Genomic DNA, 25697 nt, shown 5'->3' on the forward strand with positions numbered 1-25697 from the left:
AGCTCCTGGCTCCTTGCTTTGGATCGGCCCAGCTCCAGCTGTTGCGGCCATATGGGGAGTGAACCAGCAGGTAAAAGACCTTTCTGTCTCTCCATCTGTCTGTCCGTAGGTCTACCTCTCAAATAAATAAATATTTTTTAAAAAGTTTTTGCTTTGACTAAACAGGCTGTATTTGAATTTCCATTCTGCTTATAATCAATATCATTTGACATAAGTAACAACTGTGTCTCAGTTAACCAGTGAGTAAAATGAAACATCATCAGTTATTTAATAGGGTTGTCATGAGGACTAAAAGAGGCAGTCCCTTGTATCCACGTATGATCGCCATATGTGGATACTGAATAAACAATTTTTTTCCTCCTTCCTTTGCAAGCCCAGCGCTCTCCATTATGGTATGATGCCTTCTCGACTATAAGGTGAGAACATTTAACATAATTTTGTTTAGCTACATTAAATTCATTAAAGTAAAACTGAATCAGTGACAAAATTCTAAAATTAGGCTACATAATACAGGTCCAATATAAATATTAACAATATAATTTGTTTATCCCTGAGTTGAGTTTACTTTTCTACAATATACTTATTGTATCAGAGAGCACATTACATTGTTCATTATTATTACTGGTGATACTGACTTTAATCACCTGACTAAACTAGTATCATCTGCCAGGATTATCAACTGAAAAGTCTTTTTTCTTTGTAAATACTAAATATTTGAAGGAAATCATGAAATGGAACCAGAAAGGGAGAGGAGAGAAGTAGAGGGAGGAGGAGGAAAATGGGAGAGGGGAAGACAGAGCCACACATTTGTGTAACCTTCCAAAGGAAATTTTTAGCATATCTCCAATCCAGGAAATAAGGAATTAATTAATTGTATCCTTGGTATCCTTGGATGATCAAAGATTCTTCTCAGTACTTCCTTTTTTTTTTTTTTTTAGAAACACTCCATGTGGGACCGGCATTATAGTGTAGCAGGTTAAGCTGTTCTCTGCAATGCCAGCATCCCGTATGGGAGCCAGTTCATGTCCTGGCTGCTCCATTTCTGATACAGCTCCCTGCAAATGTGCCTGGGAAAGCAGCAGAAGATGGTCCAAATGCTTGAGCACTTGCACCCATGTGGGAGACCTGACAAAGGTTCCAGCTCTGGCTGTTGCAGCCATCACAAAACAAATAAAAACATTTGATGTCAAGAAGGATTTTCCAAATGCAATTCTTTGCCAAAAGCTGTTGTAAGGTTAAATATATTACCTTCACATGTTCTGTTATTTACATATTTATTTCTTGAAAGATTTCTAGCAGTTTAGTCAGATATATCATCCCCTAAAAGAAATCACAATGCCTTTCTCCCAAGAACTTACATTTGATTAAGTATTTTAAACCTTTTATCACAAATTCCATCAGCTTGCTTGTAATCACAATGAGACTCACCGATCTGCAGATACTGGAGTCCCCTCTGGACTGGAATATGCTTCCAAATCTGAAATGTTCACTTGTATTTGCCTTGAGGTTACTAACTGGCTATTCTGAGAAGGCATGGTTTTCAACTTCTGAGTAATAGTACTACTATCTGGAAGAGGAGACTGTATGACTTGGAAGTCCAATGGAGAAATAGGTCCTAGAAAATCTAAACATTCTTGATTCTGTGCTACAGGTTTACAGGTCAGTAATTTGGAGGTTGGTTCCAATGATCTTGAAGACAGAGTTTGTAGGTCAGAGTCAAACTCACTATTCATCCTTGTTTTACATGCAGGATCCAATGAATGAAATCGCTTATCTAATGCTCCACTTTCCAACGTGGAAGGAGTCTTGGGACAAAGAGTTATACGAACACAAGAAAGTGCTTTTCTATTTGAAGGTGGAGTAGATGCAGATGTTGCTAATGTACAGTGATCTGGAACCAACTGGGAGACCACATTAGTGAACTTGGCTTCAACATTTATATTAGAAATGTATGAAATAGGCTTAAGTTGATTATCCTTTTCCACTACACAATCCTGACCTTGAGAAAGGGGGAAATGGTGTTTTCTCATGTGGTCATCTATACATGGGGCTTTGCTTTGACGTTGTTCAAGAAAAATGGGAGAAGGAAGGTCTGAAGCTATACATTCCTGACCTTGAGGAAAGAGAGAATGGCTTTCTCTCAATGGATGATCTATATATGGGGATTTGCACCGTTCAAAGAGTTCTCGTTGTTCAAGAAAAATGGAAGAAGGAATGTCTGGAGAAGGGGGAGAATGGTGTTTTCTCACATGGTGATCTGCATGTGGGGTTTTGCTTTGTTCAAAGAGCTCTCGTTGTTCAAGAAAAATGTGCGAAGGAAGATCTGGAATTATAGTTACATTCTTCTCAATTCCTACTGTGGAACTTGGTCTGTCCATGCTAATGAGGGTCTGATTATCAGAAAACTGGATTTCCTTGTAATTACTACAACTTGCACTGGTACTGGGCTCAGAAAAACTGACTTTAAAATCTGATCTTTCTATGAGTTTTTCTTCTTGGTGAGAATGCTCAAGATTTACAGGTAATTTTTGGCTTTGCCTACTACCCTCTGCTAAAATAGTCACAGTTTTATTTGGTAAATGACTAGGTTTTTTAAATGATGAAGGGGCAGAAGCTTTCTGTATTAGATCTCTGGGAGGATTTTCTTCTTGAGAATTAAATACTCCCATAGATGCTCCAGTACACGGGCTACTTTCAGTAACACCAACCTTAAGAATAGAAGAATCTGAAACGCATTTCGAATGTCGGTGAGATGAAAAAGTGATGGAGGTAGTAAACTCTTTCATAGGTTCTGAGGGCAGCATTTGTGATAAAGAATGAAAATTCATTTCTTTAGGTGGCATACAAGTAGGTTCATGGAATGGCATTCGAAGACTCTTGCTAATTTTGAAGTCTTCAGGTATTCGAAGTGGAGAAGGACTTTCCAAACGCAAGGAATTCCAAACTTTGAAATGGGGGTTACTCTGGTCTGGTGACTGAGAAAGGCTGATGTGCCTTGCTGTGCAGGATGATGCACTCCGATGTCCTCTGATCATTTCTGATGGTTCGGCAGATCTGAAAACACAAGGATGACTGTCCAATTGTGGCTGTTCAGCAGTAAGAGTCCGGAAACATCCTTTTTCATGGCTTTCAATAATAATGTGGCCACATACAGCTTCCGGGCTACATCCTATTCCCTGTGGACTCTGGAAACCCTGGAAAATATAAATGGGTTCTTTACTTGAAGTAGTACAAAAATTAGATACTATACAAATAAGCTTATTATCAGACCATGAAGATCATGCCATCCCCTTTATAATAAAATGGGTCAAAGAGCAAAGCAAGAAAAAGATCATTAACTATAGGGTAAAATGACTCATAACTGAACACTGTAAAGGTCCAAAATTTTCTACTGAAGTAACCAGTGCAGACTATGTATTCTTACCTTTTCTGCTACCCAAACTTCTACTAGCCACATATCAACCTTACTGGAGCCATTTCCTCTTCTTCTGCAGCTAGTTATGATAATATGACTAGGTTTATTTTAGGTCAATGGGATATGAACAAAACAGTTAAGTGCAACTTCTGCTTCCTGGTCTTAAGACTCAATTATTGACCTCCCTGTTCGCCACCACTTCCACCACCTTTACATCACCACTACTCTTGCTAGCTGAAAACAGTGATGCCTGGTACAACCTTGACAGGCATACTTAAGGACAACTCAGTTGCCCAGCCAGCGTGGGTTCTTAGACAACCTCAAGGAACAGAGCTCATCTACTCTGGAATAATGATGTCAAAGAAAAACAAAATTTTACTTACTTGAGCCATTTGATTTTTAGCTTTTTGTAATAGAAGCTTGACACTCTAGATATTACTGGCTTTTCTAAGAATAGGAAAAACAACTATTAAATTTCCCAGGAGCATAAGATCAGTGCCCAAATATACAATAAATACAAACTTTCTTTGAGGCTTCCGTGTTTTACCTATAAAGTCATTATAATCTGGCATTCTATTTGAAAATATATCTGTATTTGTTTCATGTACAACAAATCTTAAAATTATGAAGCTTCTTTCCATATGATGAAGCAGAAATACTTTCTCATATCCTTCCTGCTAAGCAGAACTTACTCTCCTGAACATTACATATGAAACAAAGATTAAAAAATCTGAAAGATACAGGAATAAAGAGCAGAATGCTTAGGGCCCCTGGGAACAGTGATGTGGTAGTGACATACCTATTGAGATACCTAAATTTTCTTTTTGTCTAATATATCTAGACCCAGGAACAGACACAGACAAAAGTCTAACAAAAACCTTCTCTTGCTAGTTAAAAAATATCAGTAAGGTGCAGCCTAGCAAGACAGAAAACTTTTACAACAATGATCTAGGCATCTACCACAGAAAAAAAAAAAAAAAACTGTAGCCTGACCTACAACTACACCAACAAAAAAATAAGAGAGAAGCCTAGTACCTAGCAAAAGTGTAGTTAGACATCCCAAAACCCAGGCCTGGGTGCTATGAGAGAAGGACAATTAGGAACCCAGGACATAATTTCCTCCCCATCACATGATAAGAAGCTACCCTTGCCCTGCCATATCAATAAAGACCATCTGGGGAGCCTGAACTTTCATTCCCACTCAGCACTAAAGAAACAGAGACCAAATCAGGTTTCCAGGGGTTAAAGAAGGTAGGGGCAGGAAAAGAGTGGATTTAGCTCTTACCTGCAGCATGAAGCATCTCAGTGTGAAATACTCACTACCTTGACTATATCAGTATCAACCTCAAGGGTGTGATATACCACTACAGTTTTGCAAGATGTTATGATTGAAGGAAATAAGAGTACACTTGATTTCCATATTATTTCTCAGAAATGCAAGTGAAGCTACAATTATTTCAAAAGAAACGTGACTTTTATAGCAAGCAACAAAATTAGTTCAATACCACTGAACAAAGTACTTCAAAAATGCCATTCTTTACACAGCCTGGGAGATAGAATGTGATAATACCAGTACTTGGGTCCCTCCCATCCATGTGGGAGACCATGACTGACTAACAGGCTCTTGGCTTCAGCCTGGCCTAGCCCTGGCCATTGTGGCCATTTGTGGAGTGAACCAGGCTCCCTCTCTCTGTGTCTGTAACTTTGCCCTTCAAACAAATAACATACATTTTGGGGGGGGGGGGGGGCAGAAAAAGAAGGAGGAGGAGGAGAGAAACTCTACAGATGACCTGGAGAAAATACTGGCAATTGTAGGTCTACTAAGAGTCTAAGATCTATATATACAAAGAATGCTTGAATTTAATAGCAAAAGGAAAAATTTTTAAATGGCCACAGTGGGTTAAACCACCAACTGCAATGCCAACATCCCATACCAAGTGCCAGTTCCAGTGCCAGCTGTTCTGCTTCCTGTCCAGCTTCCTGCTAATGCATCTGAGAAGGCAGCAGAAGATGGCCAAAATACTTAGACCCCTGTCACCCATCTGGAAAACCAGGGTGGACTTCCTGGCTCCTGGCATCAGCCTGATCCAGACGAGGCTGTTGTGGCCATTTGGGATTTCGGGAGTGAACCAAAAGACAGATCTCTCTCTCTCAGCCTCTCTCCCTCCTACCCTCCTTCCTGTCTTTCTCCCTCCTTCCCTTCTCCCTCTCCTTCTGTCATTCTACCTTTCAAATAAATAAATTGTCAAAGGATTTGAAGAGACATGAAGATAAAGGACATAAGAAGATGTTCAACACCATTAGTCATTAGGAGAAAATAAATAAATAACTTAATGAGTAATACTTCTCACCAAACAGAATTGCTATAATCAAAAAGACAGAAAAGAAATGTTGGATAAGGATGTGTGTGGAAAAATACATATTGTTTGTGGGAATGTAAAATGGTGTAGATGATTAGGAAAACAGTATTGCATTTCTTCAAACTGTTAAACATGGGAGTAGCCACATGTCCCAGCAAGTTCCTCCTAAGAATATGACCAAAAGAAGTAAAACATGTCACTTAGGTCCATAGGAGCACTATTCACACACGCCAAAAAGTGGAAATAACCCAAATATCTATCAACTAATGAATAAGCAAAATTATCCACACAATGGAATGTTATTAGGCAATAAAATGGAATTAAGTGCTGGTTCAGGCTACAACATAATACAGATGACTCTTGAAAACATTATGCTAAGTAAAAGGAGGCAGTCTCAAAAGATCACATATTATGATTCCATTTATGGGCAAAATCCAGAATAAGTCCATTGAGAGAAAAAGTAGACCAGGGTTGCCTAGGGCTGAGTGACACAGGAGGATGATCATAGCAGCTGCTGTGTAATTTTTTAAACAAATTAAAAACCATTGAATGATAAGCTCTAAACAGCTAAAACTTATGCTATATAAATTATATTATCTTAAGGTAAAGCTGTTATGAAAGAGTTGGCTGATACATGGGCTTTTCTAATTTTCAGAGACTATTTTGTAATGAAAATTTTCCTCTGAACAGAAATGTATGTTTTACCATGCTATATTTTTTTTCCACTGATCACTGCAAATAAATGAAACTTACCTGAAAATTGATTAAGCTTTTGAAAACAACTGTTTAATTTTTTTTAAAAAAAGTTTATTGTAGCATACTCAGGAATATTCTAGAAAACTTAAGAACTGCCATGGAATTATATGGTAAGAGTAATTTTATTAGAAATTCATTATTTTGTATTTTGAGACTTCATAGCTAAAAATTTTTATAAACCAGTTAAAGTCAACTTTGGTAAGGAAAGCAATTTCTACTATTAGAACCAACAAATACACTAAGTATTCATTTAAAATGTTTTCTTAAAAAATATGAAAGCCTATTAGAGACTTAAAACCTGCACACACATTTTAAAATGTTTGTTTTGAATACATAAGTATTATGGCTGGCCATTCTTGATTAGATATATATCTGAAAACAGTCTACAACGATACAACTCAAGAGAAGATATGGGTGATATTTAATTCAAAAAAATTAAATAAGCAAATAAATTCTTAATTTTCTAAGAAGATAAAATTTTCCCAATAGATGAGATTGGAACTGATCAAAATTTTTGTAATCTACTCCTTAAATCTTAACTTTTGAAGAATTCAGATTTCTAACACTTTAGCAAAAGATTTTCAGTGACTAAGCTGGGATGACATCAGTGCCCAAGTAGGAGTCCAAATTCTATCTGTCATTCTTTTGTATTTTCTCTTTTCATTACTAGATTTCTTTATACCTTGGACAAGTCAGTTGTTCTCCCATGACCAAACAACTCTGCCTTGATCTCTTCTACTTTCCTTCTGTCGTCTTCATTTAATTCTGAAATGGAGTATCCACACTCGTGTGCTAAATTAAACTTCATATTCCAGGCTGAAGAGAAAGCATGGGAACACTTGAGAAAATAAAATGCAAAACTGATAATTTCTCAATGATTATTACAGCACTGATGATCACCAATACCTACCACAATGCTTAGTGTTTACTCACGAATACATGACAACCAATTAGAAATCCTTGAGAGCAATTTCACTGAAAAGTGATTTTTAAAAACTATACAACTCTAATAAAATCACTTTAAATTTGGTCTTCAATCACTTTTATCTTAATATTCCTTCTAATCAAAAGAGTCCCACTTTAGATCCTGCTACAGCTACTGCTACTCCCATGATGTCTGATAATTAAAAATGATAAGAACACTAGGGAGATGTTAGTAAAATCAAAATATGTATGGAAAGTATAAGAAGTTAACGTCAAGGAAAGATTCCCAAGCGGGCCTAAATCATTTACAATTGCCCCCAAAAACATATTCTCCACATTCCTTAAAGATCATTGTTTCCTTTTTAAATAGAATTCAAGTATCAGAGATTAATGGGATTAGCTAATGTTCTCTTTTAAACCTTTAACCCATGTTTCAGTGTGAAATACTTGATGAATTTCTAATATTCAAATCAGCGTCAAGAATTTTATTAGAAAAGAGGATGAGAAAATATAGTAGTTTTAGGACACAGAACAATTTAGAGCAAAGAAAACTTGAGGCTTTTTTGATCCCAAAATAAGAATATTATATTGGAAGGAAGAGAGAAACATACAAGAGCTTTGGGATCCTGGAAGCCCAAGCTACTTCCCTATCCTCTGTCAGACATCAGAATCTATTTCTCCTGAGATGCTTAACTTAGACTAGCACAGTTTATGCTAGAACTTTGCAACATTATCCATTAAATGGGATTCTCTGGACTGCTAGGGGGAAATACAATCATTCTTACAGTCCTACAGGAAAACAAATGTAGAACTCCAAACACCTAACTTCAAATAAACAATTAAATGATAATGTTTACAAGCCTGAACCCACCTTTATGATAAATCATCAAGTCTTACCTCGTGCTCGTGCTCGTACCCGACACTCTTCTTCTTCTGCATTTCTAAGTATCTCTTTAGCATGATTCAATGATGACTCACATTGCAGAAGATTTTTCACATGTGCAGCCAGCGAATCTATACTACCACCACAATCATCACTCTCTGACACACCCTCTTCCTCTCTGCTATCTTCCATGCTTGACTTAGCTGAAGCATATGGAAAGAAGTTTAGAAGAACATCAGAAACTGATTCCAAAGACTCTGGTACATTACTTTCCCATGAGCAGGAAGCATTTCCATCACTTGTATCAGTACTTGAGTCACTTTTTATAATACTCATCACAGGAATAATAATTTTCTTCCCGATGGTTCCACTATACCCTTCAGGTTCAGACCTCAAAACTGATTTGGCTGCTTCATAGTGCCTAAGAGTCTCATCTAATGCCGCTCTGGCTTTGTATTCTGCTTCCTGCAGAGGACTTCTAACTGTAGTTGAACTAATAAACTCCCAATTTTCAACGCCTCTCTGGCATTTCAAATTTGTCTGTGTGCCAGTATCCTTCAGTATGCATTTGTTGCTTGGGCTTTCCTCTCTGAATGGCTGTCTCTGAAGCAAACTGCCATCAGATATATCAGTTACGGAGGGTTCTTTGAAGCAAACTACCTTCTTAGATTGTACAAATGAAATATCACTAACATCTCTAAAAGGGACAAGGGGAGCAGAAAAATTGCATCGTTTCAATGCGAGATTTTCTGCCTCCATTAAAAGTGTCTGAATTTCTTTGAGAGTTTTGGAACTACTGTCTGTATCCCGGATTTCCTCAGAGCCAATATCCCCAAAACCTGAAAACTCTGGCTTATTTATTATAACCCTATCATCAGCCAGAGAATTTAAAGGCATATCGTTTGCGATAACACTGGAGTCAGAAGACTGCAAATTATCGATTAGCCTTTGGACATGTTCTGAAAAAACATGCTTCTCACCGTGTGAATAAGTTCCAGGGGAAACTGTAGGTAACCCAGTTATTTGATCAACTTTACCAAGACCACTTGAGACCTTCAGAGCATCTTCAGTTAGATGTCTATCTGACAAATCCTTTGGATAGAAAATACTTGGTTTCTCTCTGTGTGAAAAGGAACTAGGGGGAGTTGTTGGTAACACTGTTTTCTGGTCAGCTGGCCCAGGAACTGTTGAAAGCTTTAGTGCATCTTCAGTTAGATGTTTGTTTGGCAATTCCTGAGGGTAGACTATTCGAGGTTTCTCTCTGTGTAAATGGGAACTAGAGAGTGGTATTGGTATTCCAGCATTTACCTCAGCTGGTTCAGGAACAGTTGAAATTTTTACAGTATCTCCACTTTGATCTCTATCTGGCAACTGCTGCTGAAATAAAATACTAGGCTTTATTCTTTGAGAATAGGAACTACGAAAACTTGTCAGTAACGGAGGTTTCTGGTCATCTGGTCCAATCAAAGTTGAAACTTTAGGCTTCTCTCCATGTGAGTAGGAACTATGAGCAGTTGTTGATAATTCAGTCTTCTGATCATCTAGTACATTCACAGGTGAAATCTTGAGTTTCTCTTTGTGTTGATAGGAACTAGATGGTACTGTAGATGTCCTATTCTGATCAGCTAGTCCAGGAACAGCTGAAGCCTTCAGAGTCTCTCCAGTTACTTGACTATCTGGCAAGGCCTGTTCATGAAAGTCCTTGGACTTCTGTCTGTCAGTGTAGCTAACAGAAGGTCCTGTTGGTATCCCAGTCTTCTGGTCACTTAGTCCAGGAAGATCAAAAACATCTACAGCTTCTTTAGTAACACCTGGCAACTCCTGTTGATGAACAATACTGGATTTCTCTTTTCGTGTGTAGGAACCAGGGGATGCTATTTCTATCTTCTGATCAGCAGGTCCAGGAACCCCTACTGATTTCAGAGCTACTTCAGTCAGATCTGGCAATTGCTGCTGGTATGAATCGATGGACTGCTCTCCCTGTGAGTAAGGGGTTGAGGTCACTACAGTTTTGTGGTCAGCAGGTGCAGAAACCCCTAAAATTTTCAAAGCTGCTTCAGTGAGATCTGATAGCTCTTGCTGGTAAGAAACACTGGGCTTCTCTCTATGTGGATAGGATGCAGAGATTACCACTGGTTTACCAGTCTTGGGGTCAGTTGGTCCTGGAACAATTGAAACTTTCAGAGCCTTTTCAGTTGGATGACTATCTGGCAACTCCTGTTGGTAAGAAATAACAGGCTTTTCTCTATGTGAGTAGAAAGGTGTCCCAGTCTTCTGATCAACTGGTCCAGGAACAGCTGAAACTTTCAGAGTTTCTTTAGTTAGCTGACTGTCTGATAGTGCCTGCTGGTAGAAAATAACAGGCTTCTCTCCAAGTGAGTAGGCAGTAGAGGACACTAGAGGAGTCCCACTCTTCTGGTCTGCTGGCTCAGGAACAGCTACAATTTTCAAGGCTTCTTTAGTTAAAGGACTACCTGGTAAGGCTTGACGGTGGAAAATAATGGGTTTCTCTCCAAGAGAGTAGGAACTTGAAGGCAAGGTTGGTATGTCAGTCTTTTGTTCAGTTGGGCCTGAAACAACTAGGCCTTTCAGATCCTCTTCAGGTGGATGACTATCTGGCAAGGCCTGCTCATAGAAAATAATGGCCTTCTCTCCAAGTGAGGAGGAAGTAGAGGATACTGTTGATGTCCTCACCTTCTGGTCGGCTGGCCCAGGAGCAGCAGAAACTTTCAGGGCCTCTTCAAGTAGATGACTACCTGATACGTTCTGCTGGTAAAAAATACCAGTCTCCCCTTTATGTGAGTGGGAAGGAGAGATTACAGTTGGTATTCCAGTCTTCTGCTCAACTGATACAGGAGAAGCTGAAACATTCAGAGCCTCTTCAGGTACATGGCCATCAGGCTGTTGATAGAAAATAATGGACTTCTCTCCAAGTGAGTAGGAACTTGAAGGTACTGTTACTGTCCCAGTCTTATGGTCAGCTGATCCAGGAGCAGCTGGAACTTTCGGAGACTCTCCAGGTAAATGACTGCCTGGCAATGACTGTTGGTAGAAAACACCAGGCTTCTCTCTTTGTGAGTAGAGAGCAGAGGATGCTGTTGATATCCCTGTCCTCTGGTCGGCTTGTCGAGGAGCAGCTAAAAGTTTCAAAGACTCTTCAGTTAGGGAAGTCTCTGGCAACTTCTGTTGATAGAAAATACTGGGCTTTTCTCTCTGTGAGTAGGAAGTAGAAGTTACAGTTGGTATCCCAAATGTCTTGTCAGCTGGTCCAGGAACACCTGAAACTCTCAGAGCCTCTTCAGGTATACTACTATCTGGCAGGGTCTGTTGGTAGAAAATAATAGGTTTCTGTCTCTGTGAGTACGAACCAGAGGGTACTGTTGGAATCCCGGTATTCTGGTCAAGTCCAGGGACAACAGAAACCTTCAGAGGCTTTTCAGTTGGATGACTATCTGGCAATACCTGCTGATAAAAAATACTGGGCTTCTCTCTCTGTGAGTAGGAACCTGAAGATCCTGTTGGTATCCCAGTCTTTTGGTCAGCTACTCTAGTACCAACTGCAACTTTTAGAGCCTCTTTAGCCAGATGACTGTCTGACAACTCCTGTTGGTAGACAATGCCTGATTTGTCTCTATGTGAGTAGGCACTAGAGGATACTGCTGCTATTTCAGCCTTCTGCTCAGCTGACCCAAAAACAGCGGAAACTTTCAGACCTTCTTCAGGTAGATGACTATCTGGTAGGGTCTGCTGGGAGAAAAGAATGGGCTGCTTTCTATGAGAGTAGGGACTAGACAATTCAGCTGGGGATCCAGTCTTCTGGTCACCTGGCGCAGGAGCAACTGCACCTTTCAGAGCCTCCTCAGTTTTATTACTATCTGGTAACGTCTGTTGGTAGAAAATGCTAGGCTTCTCTTTATGTGAGTAGGAAGCAGAGCTTATAGTTGGTATCCCTGTCTTCTGGTCAGCTGGTCCAGAAACAGATGAAACTTTCAGAGTCTCTTCAGTCTGATGCGTGTCTGGTAAGGCCTGTGGGTAGAAAATGACAGGCTTTTCACTCCATGAGTGTATGGTTGGTATTATAGTCTTCTGGTCAGCAGACCCAAGAGCAGCTGAAAACTTCCGGGCTTCTTCAATTTGATGACTGTCTGGCAACTCTTGTTGGTGCAAAATACCAGGCTTCCCTCTCTGTGAGTAAGTGGTAGATGGTACTATAGTTGTCCCAGTCTTCTGGTCAGCAGACCCAAGAGCAGCTGAAAACTTCCGGGCTTCTTCAATTTGATGACTGTCTGGCAACTGTTGTTGGTGCAAAATACCAGGCTTCCCTCTCTGTGAGTAGGTGGTAGATGGTACTGTTGTTGTCCCAGTCTTCTGGTCAACAGGTCCAGGAACAGCAGAAAATTTCAAAGTCCGATCAGGTACATGGCTTTCCAGCAACGCCTGTTGATAAAAAATACGAGGCTTCTCTCCATGTGAATAGGAAGTAGAGGCTACAGTTGGTGTCCCAGTCTTCCGGTCAGCTGGTCTAGCAGCTGCTGAAACACTCGGAGCCTCCTCAGTTAAATGACTCTCCGGCAGCTCTTGTTGATAGAAAACACTGGGCTCCTCTCTCTGTGAGTAGGAAGTAGAGGTTACAGTTGGTAAGCTAGTCTTCTGGTCAGCTGGCCCGGAGGCAGCAGAAACTTTCAGAGCCTCTTCAGGTAGATGACTGTCTGGCACAGTCTGTTGATAGAATGGCTTCTCTCTATAGGAGTAGGAACTAGGTTGTACTATTCCTTTCTCAGTCTTCCGGTCAGTTGGTGTAGGGACAGCTGAAACCTTCAGAGACTCCTCAGTTAGATGACTATCTGGTAAGGCCTGCTGATAGAAAATACCAGGCTTCTCTCTCTGTGAATAGAAAGAAGAAGGTACTGCTGCTATCCCAGTCTTCTGGTCAGCTAGGACAGGAACAGGGGAAACTTTCAGGGGCTCTTCAGTTAGTTGACTATCTGTCAATGCCTTCCGGTGAAGAAGATCAGCGTGTTCACCAGTAGTAGCCTCTTGAGAATGCACAACCAACTGGGGCAAGTCCTCAGGAGATGAAGATAAACGAGATCCAATGTCTGAATCTCCAGGAGTGGTAGTAATCCCTGATTTCAAGTTGGATTGAGTGATTTCAGCTAAGCCTCCTTTAGAAGCGTCTGCTAAAGTAAAAGAGATGAGTTAATACTATATATTTTCTTTTCAATTAAAATAATTCTTTTCTATGCACTGGGGGAAAAAAGGATGCTTCATTACCTTGGGTCTTTGAGATTTTATAAATGAGCCATAAGGAAATAGTCATCAAAGGAGAAAATATTTGTATACAAAGATATTAATTATAAAGCAAACTAAAGGAAAAATAATTTAAATATTCAACAATAGAATATTTTTTTAAAATAACAGCCTGACCATTTATAGGTTATATGGATGTTAAATTTTCTTATTTTAAATTTTTATTTTAGAAGCAGAGAAACAGATCTATGGACAAGAGAGAGCTCCCATCCACTGGTTCACTCCTCAAATACTCCACTAATGACCAGTACCAGGCTGGGCCAAAGGCAGAAGCTAGCAACTTAATCCAGGTCTCCTATGTTTGTGGCAGGGACCCAACTACCTGAGCTATCGTCCCTGCCTCCTAGGTTGTGCATTCATAAATAGCTGGAATCAGGAGCAGAGCCAAGACTTGAACACTGGCACTCCAACATGGGAAAAGACTCCCAAACATTATGTTAACCACTAGGTCAAATGTCTGCCCCCATCTTAAAATTTGGGTTTATAAAGAATTTTCATGGGCCAGCACCGTGGCTCACTTGGTTAATCCTCCGCCTGTGGTACCAGCATCCCATGTGGGTGCCGGGTTCCACTCCCAGTTGCTCCTCTTCTCTCTCTCTCTCTCTTTTTTTTTTTTTTTTTTTTACAGGCAGAGTGGACAGAGAGAGAGAAAGGTCTTCCTTTTCCATTGGTTCACCCCCCAATGGCCGCTGCGGTCAGTGCGCTGCAGCCGGCGCACCACGCTGATCCGAAGCCAGGAGCCAGGTGCTTCCCCTGGTCTCCCATGCGGGCACAGGGACCAAGGACTTGGGCCTTCCTCCACTGCACTCCCGGGCCACAGCAGAGAGCTAGACTGGAAGAGGAGCAACCAGGACAGAATCCGGCACCCTGACCACGACTAGAACCTGGGGTGCTGGTGCTGCAGGCGGAGGATTAGCCAGCCTATTGAACCATGGCGCTGGCCCCCGGTTGCTATGGCGTAGTTCGGCCATAGCAGCCATTTGAGGGGTGAACCAATGCAAGGAAGACCTTTCTCTCTGTCTCTCTCTCTCACTGTCTAACTCTATCTGTCAAATAAAAAAAAAAAAAAAAGAATTTCCAATGGGGTGGGAAAATTCTGTTCAGTCTAAGAGTTAACTTCACCCTGCTTTTAGTTAATAGTTATATCATATATGCTGGCAGATACAAAAGATTTTGTAATTCATAGCATAGCAAAAGATGATCAGCTTATTTCCAAAGCTTCTTCTTGCCCTTAAGTCCCACAAGGGCAATATAATATGGCTCAGATGAACATTATGCATGCACTGGGTCTGACTGACTCTCTTAATAAGTGCAATCTGTATAACATATAGATATTCTGAGAATATGAAACTGTAAAAGACTCTCAGGATTACACTGAGGGGTTTGAACATAATATACAGTACTCAATTCTATATGTCGGCTGGCTCTGCGGCTCAATAGGCTAATCCTCCGCCTGCAGCACCAGTATCCCAGGTTCTAGTCCTGGTCGGGGCACCGGATTCTGTCCCGGTTGCTCCTCTTCCAGTCCAGCTCTCTGCTGTGACCCAGGAAGGCAGTGGAGGATGGCCCAAGTCCTTGGGCCCTGCGCCCACATGGGAGACCAGGGGAAGCACCTGGCCCCTGGCTTCGGATCAGCACGATGCGTTGGCCGCAGCGCACCAGCCGCAGCAGCCATTGCGGGGTGAACCAACTGAAAAGTAAGACCTTTCTCTCTGCCTCTCTCTCACTGTCCACTCTGCCTATAAAAAAAAAAAAAAAAAAAAATTCTACATGTCATGGGAAGTTAGTGACAGTTTTGTTAAGACCCATACTACAGAAATACAGAGTCAAGGTGAGTAGGGAAGAAAACAAAGTCTAGGCAGTACAATCCAAAAGAACTTTCTGCAGTAACAGAACCGTTCCCTACCTGCACTAATATGATAATTCTAAATTATTTATTCTAAATAAAAGTAGTTGTATATGCTAATGTAAAGTAAATGACTACAATAGAAATGACAGAATTTGACAAGTTGTGTGCTTATTCATTTGTTCATTCAAGATATGAATGTCAACTAAGTGCCAGGCACTATTCTTGATACAGGAGATGCAGCAATAAACAGATAATAATACCTACCTCAGAGTTTACATTCTTTCAGGAGGAAGCAGACAATCCTTAAGTTGGTAAAACATATATTATGCTAGATGCTGGTAAGATGGATGTTATTTCCAGCGAGTATTATCTAGGGAAACTGAGTTCCAAGGATGACTATACAATAGTGTGTCTCAATGTGGGTTATCTTATTAACCTGCAAATTCTGATTCAGCAGGGTGGGGTAGGATCTGAAAAGCTCCTGTATGGTTACAGAGTTAGTGACAAAAACTGGTACTTAAACTTTTAATTCTACCTACAAATTCTTAAATCTTCTCCCTACAACTGACTGCCCTTCTTAAGGTCAAAAGAGAAATTTAAATGTAGCTGAGTATAAAATGAAATGGATTGAGGTGTGAATTGTAAGGTAAAGTGGAAGTATCAACTCTTCAAGCAAACTAAAAGAGAAAGTAAAGGTCTAATGTGACAAGAAATATGGGTTATAAAATTTTAGTGATGAAAAGCAAAATAAGCTCAAAAAATTAATACACCAAAATGGATTAGCAAAACAGAAGCTTGTTTTTCCAAATGATTTCTTAATTTTTTGAAGTTTTTAAAACGCTTTGACAATTACAACTTATCGACATCATGAAGGGGACAAATGAGACAAATGAGATACACAGCCCCAATCCTTCACACAATACCTTAGTAGAAGGGCCTCAGAGCAAACGCAAAGTTTAGTAAAGAAAACTTGAAGAACAACTACAGGTTATGCTGCTTATAGTACAAGAGATTCATGGTGTTGAAGAAGAAATTCCTCAAAGTTCTACATAAACTCTGGATATATATGCTTTTAACCATCATAACATAGGGGCTGGCATTGCGCAACAGCAGGGTAAGCCACTATCTGCAATGCTGGCATCCATATGAATGCCAGTTCTAGTCCCAGCTGTTCTACGTCCAATCTCAGCTCCCTGCTAATGTGCCTGGGGAAGCAGCAGAAGGTGCCTTAAGTGCTTGGACTCCTGCACCTATGTGGGAAACCTGGACGGAATTCCAGGCTCCTGGCTTCAGTCTGGCCCAGCCCCAGCAATTGCAGCCATCTGGGTACTGAACCAGCAGATGGAAGATCTCTGTCTTTGTTTTTCCTTCTCTCTGTGCAACTTTGTCTTTCCAATAAATACATAAATCTTTTTAAAAAATCAAAACACAATAGAGATCATACATTATCATTTTTGAAATATTTATATAAATGATGATAGCATGGTTTTAAAGTGCTTATTACTCTCTCAGTACTGGGAGAGGGAAATATATATACTAATTAAAAATACTACAATATTATTATATACCTATTGAATCTTTGGTGATCTATTTTCAGAATTGGGGATGGATTTAAGAGATGAGTTGAATAGTGGAGAGACACTATCCACTCTGCCTGTCAAAAAAAAAAAAAAAAAAAAAAAAAGAATAGTGGAGAGAAAGAAGGTTACCCACCAAAAGGCTACGTGATGGGGCTTAAAAAACTCATGGAAAAATGAAGCTAAAAGTTTATTTTGGGGTAAAGTAATTTGAAATCCATGGATACAAATGGTCCTCAAAAGCTCTGAAAGATGTTAATTAGGGGCCGGCGCTCTGGCTCACTAGGCTAATACTCCGCCTGCAGCGCCAGCACCCTGGGTTCTAGTCCTGGTTGCTCCTCTTCCAGTCCAGCTCTCTGCTGTGACCCAGGAAGGCAGTGGAGGATGGCCAAAGCGCTTGGGCACCTGCACCCACATGGGAGACCAGGAGGAGGCAGCTGGCTCCTGGCTTTGGATCGGCGTAGTTCAGCCGTAGCAGCCATTTGGGGGGTGAACCAACGGAAGGAAGACCTTTTTCTCTGTCTCTCTCTCTAACTCTGTCAAAAAAAAAATGTGAATTATATAAAAAAAATACATGGATTACAACTTTGTTACACCAAAATAAACTTATCTTTTAATTCCTTTTTTTTTTTTTTTTTTTTTTTGACAGGCAGAGTGGACAGAGAGAGAGAGACAGAGAGAAAGGTCTTCCTTTTGCCGTTGGTTCACCCTCCAACGGCCGCCGCGGCCAGCACACTCCGGCCGGTGCACCGCGCTGATCCAATGGCAGGAGCCAGATGCTTATCCTGGTCTCCCATGGGGTGCAGGGCCCAAGCACTTGGGCCATCCTCCACCGCACTCCCTGGCCACAGCAGAGAGCTGGCCTGGAAGAGGGGCAACCGGGACAGAATCCGGCGCCCCGACCGGGACTAGAACCCGGTGTGCCGGTGCCACAAGGCGGAAGATTAGCCTAGTGAGCCGCGGCGCCGGCTTAATTCCATTTTTCCACGTGCTCTTTTAATAGCCTCATAACATATCAAAACTGTACACTGGTGGGAATTATGTACTTCTTAGGAGATTAAGACTAATGACCAGTTTAGGATTTCCTTAAGAACTCTTACCTAGGGGAGACAAATACTTATTAACATAGAAGTCTTCATTAAGAGACAAAGACGGGCCGGCGCCGCGGCTCACTAGGCTAATCCTCCGCCTTGCAGCGCCAGCACACCAGGTTCTAGTGCCCGTCGGGGCACCGGATTCTGTCCCGGTTGCCCCTCTTCCAGGCCAGCTCTCTGCTGTGGCCAGGGAGTGCAGTGGAGGATGGCCCAAGTCCTTGGGACCTGCACCCCATGGGAGACCAGGAGAAGCACCTGGCTCCTGCCAATGGATCAGAGCGGTGCGCCGGCCGCAGCACACCGGCCGCGGCGGCCATTGGAGGGTGAACCAACGGCAAAGGAAGACCTTTCTGTCTCTCTCTCTCACTGTCCACTCTGCCTGTAAAAAAAGAGAGAGAGAGAGAGAGAGAGAGAGAGAGAGAGAGAAAGACAGCACAGTATTATTTCCTAAAGTATAAACTGAAATCCTCTAAGACTTGATGTAATTAAAATAAGTGGAGCCAGTGTTTTGGCACAGGTTAAGTCACGACCTGAGATGCCAGCATCACATATGGGTACCAGTTCCAATCCTGACTGCTCCAATTTTGATCCAGTGCCCTGTTAATGCACCTGAGAAAGCAGCAGAAGATGGTCCAAGTGTTTCAGTCCCTGACACCCACGTGGTGGAAGAAGCTCCTAGCTCCAGGCTTTGGCCCACTCTAGCCCCAGCCATTGTGCCATTTGGAGAGTGTCCTCGCAGGTGGAAGATCTCTCTCTCTCTGTCTCTCTCTCCCCCTTTCAAATAGATAAATAAATCTTAAAAAAAAAAAAAAAGAAAAAAGAAAAAAAAGCACAAGTTCTTTATTTCTAAGACAATGCGGTCCAACAGCACACTTCCAGTTTCAGATGAGCATCAAAGGGCACCTTGCTGGTAGTCATTCTGACTGAATTATAAAGATATTAATACCAACACATACAAATAAATGAATGCGGCCGGCGCTGCAGCTCACTAGGCTAATCCTCCGCCTGCAGCACCAGTATCCCAGGTTCTAGTCCCAGTTGGGGCGCCGGATTCTGTCCCGGTTGCTCCTCTTCCAGTCCAGCCCTCTGCTGTGGCCCAGGAAGTCAGTGGAGGATGGCCCAAGTGCTTGGGCCCTGCACCCTCATGGGAGACCAGGAGAAGCACCTGGCTCCTGGCTTCAGATCGGCGCAGAGCATTGGCCATAACAGCCATTTGGGGAATGAACCAACGGAAGGAATACCTTTCTCTCTGTCTCTCTCTCTAACTCTGCTGTCCAAAAAAAATAAATAAATAAAAAATAAAAAATAAATGAGTGCATTTATGGATCTTGAAGTCCTTAATTCCATCACCACCAGGAAGTATGGCTATCTGATATCTGAAAAGTACACAGCAAGTAGACTAAAATTCCTATAGTTTTAAAAAGAACATAGGTAACTTTTAAGTTGGTTTTTCTCTTCATTGCTGTTATTCTTTGTTTCTAATTATGAACTACCATAACAATCATTTTATGAGTTTAAAATTATTAAGAATTAGATAATTATTACAATTTTCTTGTTCTTTGGTTAGTCCCTCAATAAACTGATAGAGGTTTATACCAACATTAACTTCAATCTAAATTCTCTCATAACTGGACTATAATACTTATATAAAATGGTTCAAAAAGGAATTCTGAATACATTTATTTGCTAAGTAAATGTAAATATTACCCCTCCAAAGTGCCTTCATTAATGTTACCTTGCTGATAAATGTAACACAATATAAATAATTGCTAAGTTACAAAAGATAATAGGGCACTGTTTCATAACATAAATCCCACACTCAAACTCATAATACACTTGTATATTTTATTCCTCTCAAATTTTTCTGGTGAAACCAATATGTTTTTTTCAATGTGAAAATGGGAACTGGCAAGGTAAGTGGGTTGTGGAGTCTTCTGCACTAATTGGGAGGGGTTTAGAAAAATCAAAATACTTTTCCTAATAGAATAACCCTAGGAAAGTAAGTTTCTTCATCATATCATCCTCATAAGGCTATTGAGAATATTAAATCAGATAAGGTACATAAGGGACTTGGCAAACAGGAAATATGACCTTACAGAAGTTTCCTTTGGGACGGAAGGAAGACATCATTTCAGGTCTTGCTTCCAGGTCCCTCATCTTTAAGGGATCCCTCTCAAAGTCCTGCCTCAGGCTCAGAGTTCTCACCTACTGTGAGCCACATTCAGCTTCTTCCCTGCCCTGTGTAACTTGCATCTTCAAGGGAGAAGATACCCCAAAAAACAACCTAAAGTAGTAAGAAGAAACCAAAACTGGGCTTTAATCAAAATCATGGTAGGAATAATAATGAATAATTAATCAATTAAGTTTAGAGGTAGGGAACACAATTTTCAGTACCCACCAAACAACAAAAAGAAAGATATATGTTCCAGGTAATTCACAGAGATAGCCCCACATTAATCAGAAATCAACAAAGTTGTGACAAGAAACTAACCCATGGGCCTTAAACACAAGTGAAATACAGTAATTCAACCAGGTTGATTTTAATTTTCATTTGATCTGTGGGAGAACTGATTTCCCCTCCTCCAACACAAAGCCTATCCCTTTATTCTTCCCCTCCACTTGTGGAGTCCAGACAGAGATGTTAACTCATTTAATATTCAAAGATTCATTAAGTCATGCAATAGATATTTATTGAGCAGGTTTCATGTCCAGAAGCATTACTAACAAAACCCCAGTTCTATCTACAAAGAGCTAAAATTTCTTGTAGGAGACAGAAACAAGTTAAAAAAAAAAAAAAAAAAAAAGAAAGCAATTACCATACTTCAAGTGCAGTTATTACAGGGACTGTTAAAATGATACCATAAGAACACATGTAAGAAGTAGTCATGGTGACTACTGGAAACCAGGAAGGGAAAGATAAAAGCTAAAAATGAAAGGCTGAAGAGCAGCAGTCAGGCAAAGATGAGGCATGAAGGGTGAGGAAAGCAAGTGTTCCAAGCATAGAGAAAAGCACCTGCAAAGTCAAGGAGACAAGAAGGTCTAGCATAATAAAGGAATGATATCATCAATATGATTAAAGAGGCAAGTGTAGGGCTAAAGATGTAAGCAGGAACCTACTATGACATACTCTTAGGCATTTGGAATCTATCCTGAGGGTAACAATGGAAAGCAAGGGCTTCAAACTAGGATGTGATATTACAAGTCTCCCTTGTAAAATGATTCTTCTGGCTAAATAGAGGATAAGTAGGAGGGCAGAAAAGATGACCAGCTTTTATTACTAATCCAAAAGAATATGGGAGTCTGATCAGAATCAACAGGATGAGATGACTGGACAGGGTAAGAGTAAAGAAAGATACAAATTCTAGCTTGGCTAATTAAACACATACTCATTCACTAAAAAAATAGAAATATAAAAGAAAGAGTGGAAATACAGAAGAGTAGGTTTGAAGGGATAATAATTGATTCAATTTTTGAAGTTCTGAAGTTAAAGTGCCTCTGAGAATTCCAAATAAGGATGTAGTAGCACAGGTAATCAGATGAAGAATATCTAGATTATGACACATCCAGACAGAGCCCAACATTTACTAAACACAGAAAGTAACTAAAGCCTGGATGTAGACATTACACCACAAGATCCTTTCTTGAATAAAGTATTTCCAACCATGTTGCAACCTGCCACAGTAAACAAGTCAAAGACAGCCAGTACTCCACAAACGACTGATACTCTTAAGTCAGGAAAAACTCACCAAGATTCTTCCATGCTCTTATTAGGCATCAAGTTTTATGTTAGTTCTGAGAAATAAAATATAGTGCCCTCTCTGAGGAAAAATTTAGATAAATTGGAGATATACTATGTTCATGGAAAGGCTACAGAGGCCTGTAAAATTTTAAAAAGGGAGAGAAAAACATGCAATGAAGTAATCAAAATCCTCTTAGAGAAAGTACACCTTGATCTGGGACTTAAATTATATGTAGAATGTAGAGATATTGAGAAGAAAGGAAATGGCATTCCAGGGAAGGGGAGATGTGTAAGTAAAATATCAAAAGTAGGAATGAACATTACTCTATAAGATAGGGAAGTAAATACAACATAATAGTTTTCCTAGGACGACCAAAATGTACATGAAATAAAATTAAGATTAGATAGATTTTAGAAGGTATTGGTATCACCCAAAAAGAGTTCAGATTTTGTAGAGGAGAAAGGAGGGTATCATGACCAATGTTCAATGAGACAAGGAGTTGAGCTTAGGGAAAATAAAAAGTAATGTAAAATAGTCATTAAATACAGAGTTCTGATTTTAGGGGCTGGCATTGTGGTATACAGTAGGTAAAGCAATCACCTGCAATGCCAGTATCCCATAAGGGTGTCGGTTCAAGTCTTAGCTGCTCTACTTCCAATCCACCTCCTTGAAAACATGCCTGGGAAAGTAGCAGAGGATGGCTCAAGCACTTGTGTGCCTGCAACCATATGGGGGACCTAGAGGAAGCTCCTGGCTCCTGTATGCCCCAGCCCTGGTCATTGAAGCCATTTGGGGAATGAAACAGCAAATGCAAGATCTCTTTCTCTTTCTCTCTCTCTCCCCCTCTGTAACTCTGCCTTTCAAATACATAAAATAAAGTGTTTTTTTTTTTTTTTTTTAAATAAGAGCTATGGGGCTGGCATTACGGCATGTGGGTAAAGCCACCACCTGCATGCCATATTGGCACAAGTTCAAGTCGCATTTGCTCTACTTCCAATCCAGCTTCCTGATAATGGCCTGGGAAAGTCCAGGCTCCTGCAGGAGACCTGGAAGAAGCTCCTGGCTACTGGCTTCAGTCTAGCCCAACCCTCATCACTACAGCCATTTGAGGCACGCACCAGCAGATGGAACATTTCTGTCTCTCTCTCTCTGTAACTGTGCCTTTCAAATAAATTTTTAAAAATCGTTTTTAAAGAGTTGATTTTAAATATTCTCATCTCAAAAAAGTATGTGAGATAATAAATATATTAGCTTATTCCATAGCACATACATATCAGATCATAAATTCATATGACCTTTATTTGTGAATTTTAAAAACAGTCTTTAGAAGACTGTTAAAATCTGTAATAGTTAAGACAGAATACCAACTAAAATATTTTTAGAGATATTAGCAGGGTGAATTTAAAAATATACAACCCAACGGCCGGCGCCGTGGCTCAATAGGCTAATCCTCCACCTTGCAGCGCCGGCACACCAGGTTCTAGTCCTGGTCGGGGCACCAGATTCTGTCCCGGTTGCCCCTCTTCTAGGACAGCTCTCTGCTGTGGCCAAGGAGTGCAGTGGAGGATGGCCCAAGGCCTTGGGCCCTGCACCCCATGGGAGACCAGGAGAAGCACCTGGCTCCTGCCTTTGGATCAGCGCGGTGCGCCAGCCGCAGCGCACCGGCCATGGCGGCCATTGGAGGGTGAACCAACGGCAAAGGAAGACCTTTCTCTCTCTCTCTCTCTCACTGTCCACTCTGTCAAAAAAAAAAAAATATATATATATATATATACACACACACACACACACACAACCCGGGGCTGGCGCCCTGGCACAGTAGGTTAATCCTCTGCCTTTGGCACCGGCAGCCCATATGGGTGCCGGTTCTAGTCCCGGCTGCTCCACTTCCCGTCCAGCTCTCTGCTATGGCCTGGGAAAGCAGTAGAAGAAGGCCCAGGTCCTTGGGCTCCTGCACCTGCATGGGAGACCAGGAAGAAGCACCTGGCTCCTGGCTTGGGATCGGCACAGCTCCGGCTCTTGCGGCCAATTGGGGAGTGAACCATCGGACAGAAGACCTTTCTCTCTGTCTCTCCCTCTCACTGTCTGTAACTCTAACTCTCAAATAAAATCTTTAAAAAAAGTACACAACACAATTGGACAATATCTATAAGAAATTCACTTCATATTTAATATAAGAAGGTTCAAACTAAAAATACAGAAAAATACCTATTAAACAAACATTTTTCAAGCAGGAATATTATTAACCTAAGATAAAGTAGATTAAAGAAGCCAGAAAATTACTAGGGACAAAAAGGGATATTAGATAACAGTAAAGGATTAGTCTACCAAGACATAGCAATCCTAAATGCATATGTAACAAAATCCAGTGTGATGTGATAAAGGCACTAAGAAATAAGAATGGAAACAAAGAGAAAGCATTAAATCTGAGTAAAAACTTCAGCAAACAAAATATCTATCTCTTTTCTGTATTTTCTACTACACCTCTATCTGCTATTGCACTCCATAATGCATTATGTCCTTAGCATTTTGCTTTTCTCTACACTCATGCTCCCTTAGAAAGCCCAGTTATTCTTATTGCATAATTTGACCATGGATTATTAAGGTCTCAACTAACTGTGAGGACAATTCAAATCAAATGATCCCTTGACAAATCATTCAGTATTTCCACATTAAATCTACTTTCCTACTTGCTAACAATGTCATAAATTCTCAGTAATCCAGACCCAAGCTTGGCATTCTATTTCTAATTTTCGGCTACTCTAAACTTTTCAAATTCTATTTAGTTAGTTATTTTAGTTAGTTATCTAGTTATTTTATCCCACTTACAAATTGCCTTGACTCATACTTTGGACCCATTTTGAATCACAGTTCAGCCTAATTTTTTACCCAAAATGTCAAATGATCCAGCAGTTTCCCAGTAAAAAATAAAAACTCATATGAAGGGCCCATTTCAACCATTTCAAGCTAATATTTATTGAACACTGATATAAACATTATTTTATCTGCCTCCTCTTTACCTGCTGATTAGGGCAGGATGTTGGTATGATGGTTATGGAGATGGCTGAACACATGACACCTGACACTGGACAAACAACCCTGACAGTAGTTTGTTATTAGTCACATTTACTCATGGCCTAGGACAGAACAATAGGCCATGTGGGGTCACACAGAAGTTGCAGAATCAACAAGAGGTAACTTTGGGAGACAGATCAGTAGCAGCCAGCAGACAGGATGACTTAAGGTCCCTATAAAAGGATATATTGACTTGTTTGAGTAGTTTCGTGAGCTTGCAGGGGAATGAAACACATAGGCTGTATGCCAAGTTCAGAACAGCTTATCTCACTGGTAGAGGAACTAACTGAGCTTTTCCCACTGGGTGCAGGGCATAACTGATGAGAGCAGGAAAAATTAGTTAGATCTTTTTTTTTTTTTTTTTTTTTGACAGGCAGAGTGGACAGTGAGAGAGAGACAGAGAGAAAGGTCTTCCTTTGCCGTTGGTTCACCCTCCAATGGCTGCCACGGCCGGCACGCTGCGGCCGGTGCACTGCGCTGATCTGATGGCAGGAGCCAGGTGCTTCTCCTGGTCTCCCACGGAATGCAAGGCCCAAGTACTTGAGCCATCCTCCACTGCACTCCCTGGCCATAGCAGAGAGCTGGCCTGGAAGAGGGGCAACCGGGACAGAATCCGGTGCCCCGACCGGGACTAGAACCTGGTGTGCCGGCACCACAAGGCGGAGGATTAGCCTAATGTTCCGCGGCGCCGGCCGCACTGTTAGATCTTTTGAT

At 40.8% G+C, this 25697-nt stretch overlaps 1 protein-coding gene across 13 annotated transcripts in view; it reads right to left on the minus strand.

Moving 5' to 3' along the window:
- ALMS1 (ALMS1 centrosome and basal body associated protein) overlaps window positions 1-25697 on the minus strand; it is a 171111-nt gene that overhangs the window by 87458 nt on the left and 57956 nt on the right. For 5 of the 13 annotated variants that reach the window (XR_016230267.1, XM_089327535.1, XM_089327533.1 and 2 more), the window contains 3 exons: window positions 8353-13518; window positions 7214-7347; window positions 1429-3194 (listed from right to left, as the gene is read on the minus strand). Coding sequence is in view for 8 of the 13 variants with exons in the window: in XM_089327535.1 (XP_089183661.1) it covers window positions 1429-3194; window positions 7214-7347; window positions 8353-13518 (7066 nt within the window). In the remaining 5 variants the exon portion in view is untranslated. The remainder of the gene's footprint in view (window positions 1-1428; window positions 3195-7213; window positions 7348-8352; window positions 13519-25697) is intronic. The other 8 variants (XM_089327538.1, XM_089327536.1, XM_089327534.1 and 5 more) reach the window with 5 other exon arrangements.

Source organism: Oryctolagus cuniculus, chromosome 2 (genome assembly GCF_051225735.1).
Source record: "Oryctolagus cuniculus isolate XC-2025 breed Fujian yellow rabbit chromosome 2, ASM5122573v1, whole genome shotgun sequence".
Classification (NCBI taxonomy): Eukaryota; Metazoa; Chordata; class Mammalia; order Lagomorpha; family Leporidae; genus Oryctolagus; species Oryctolagus cuniculus.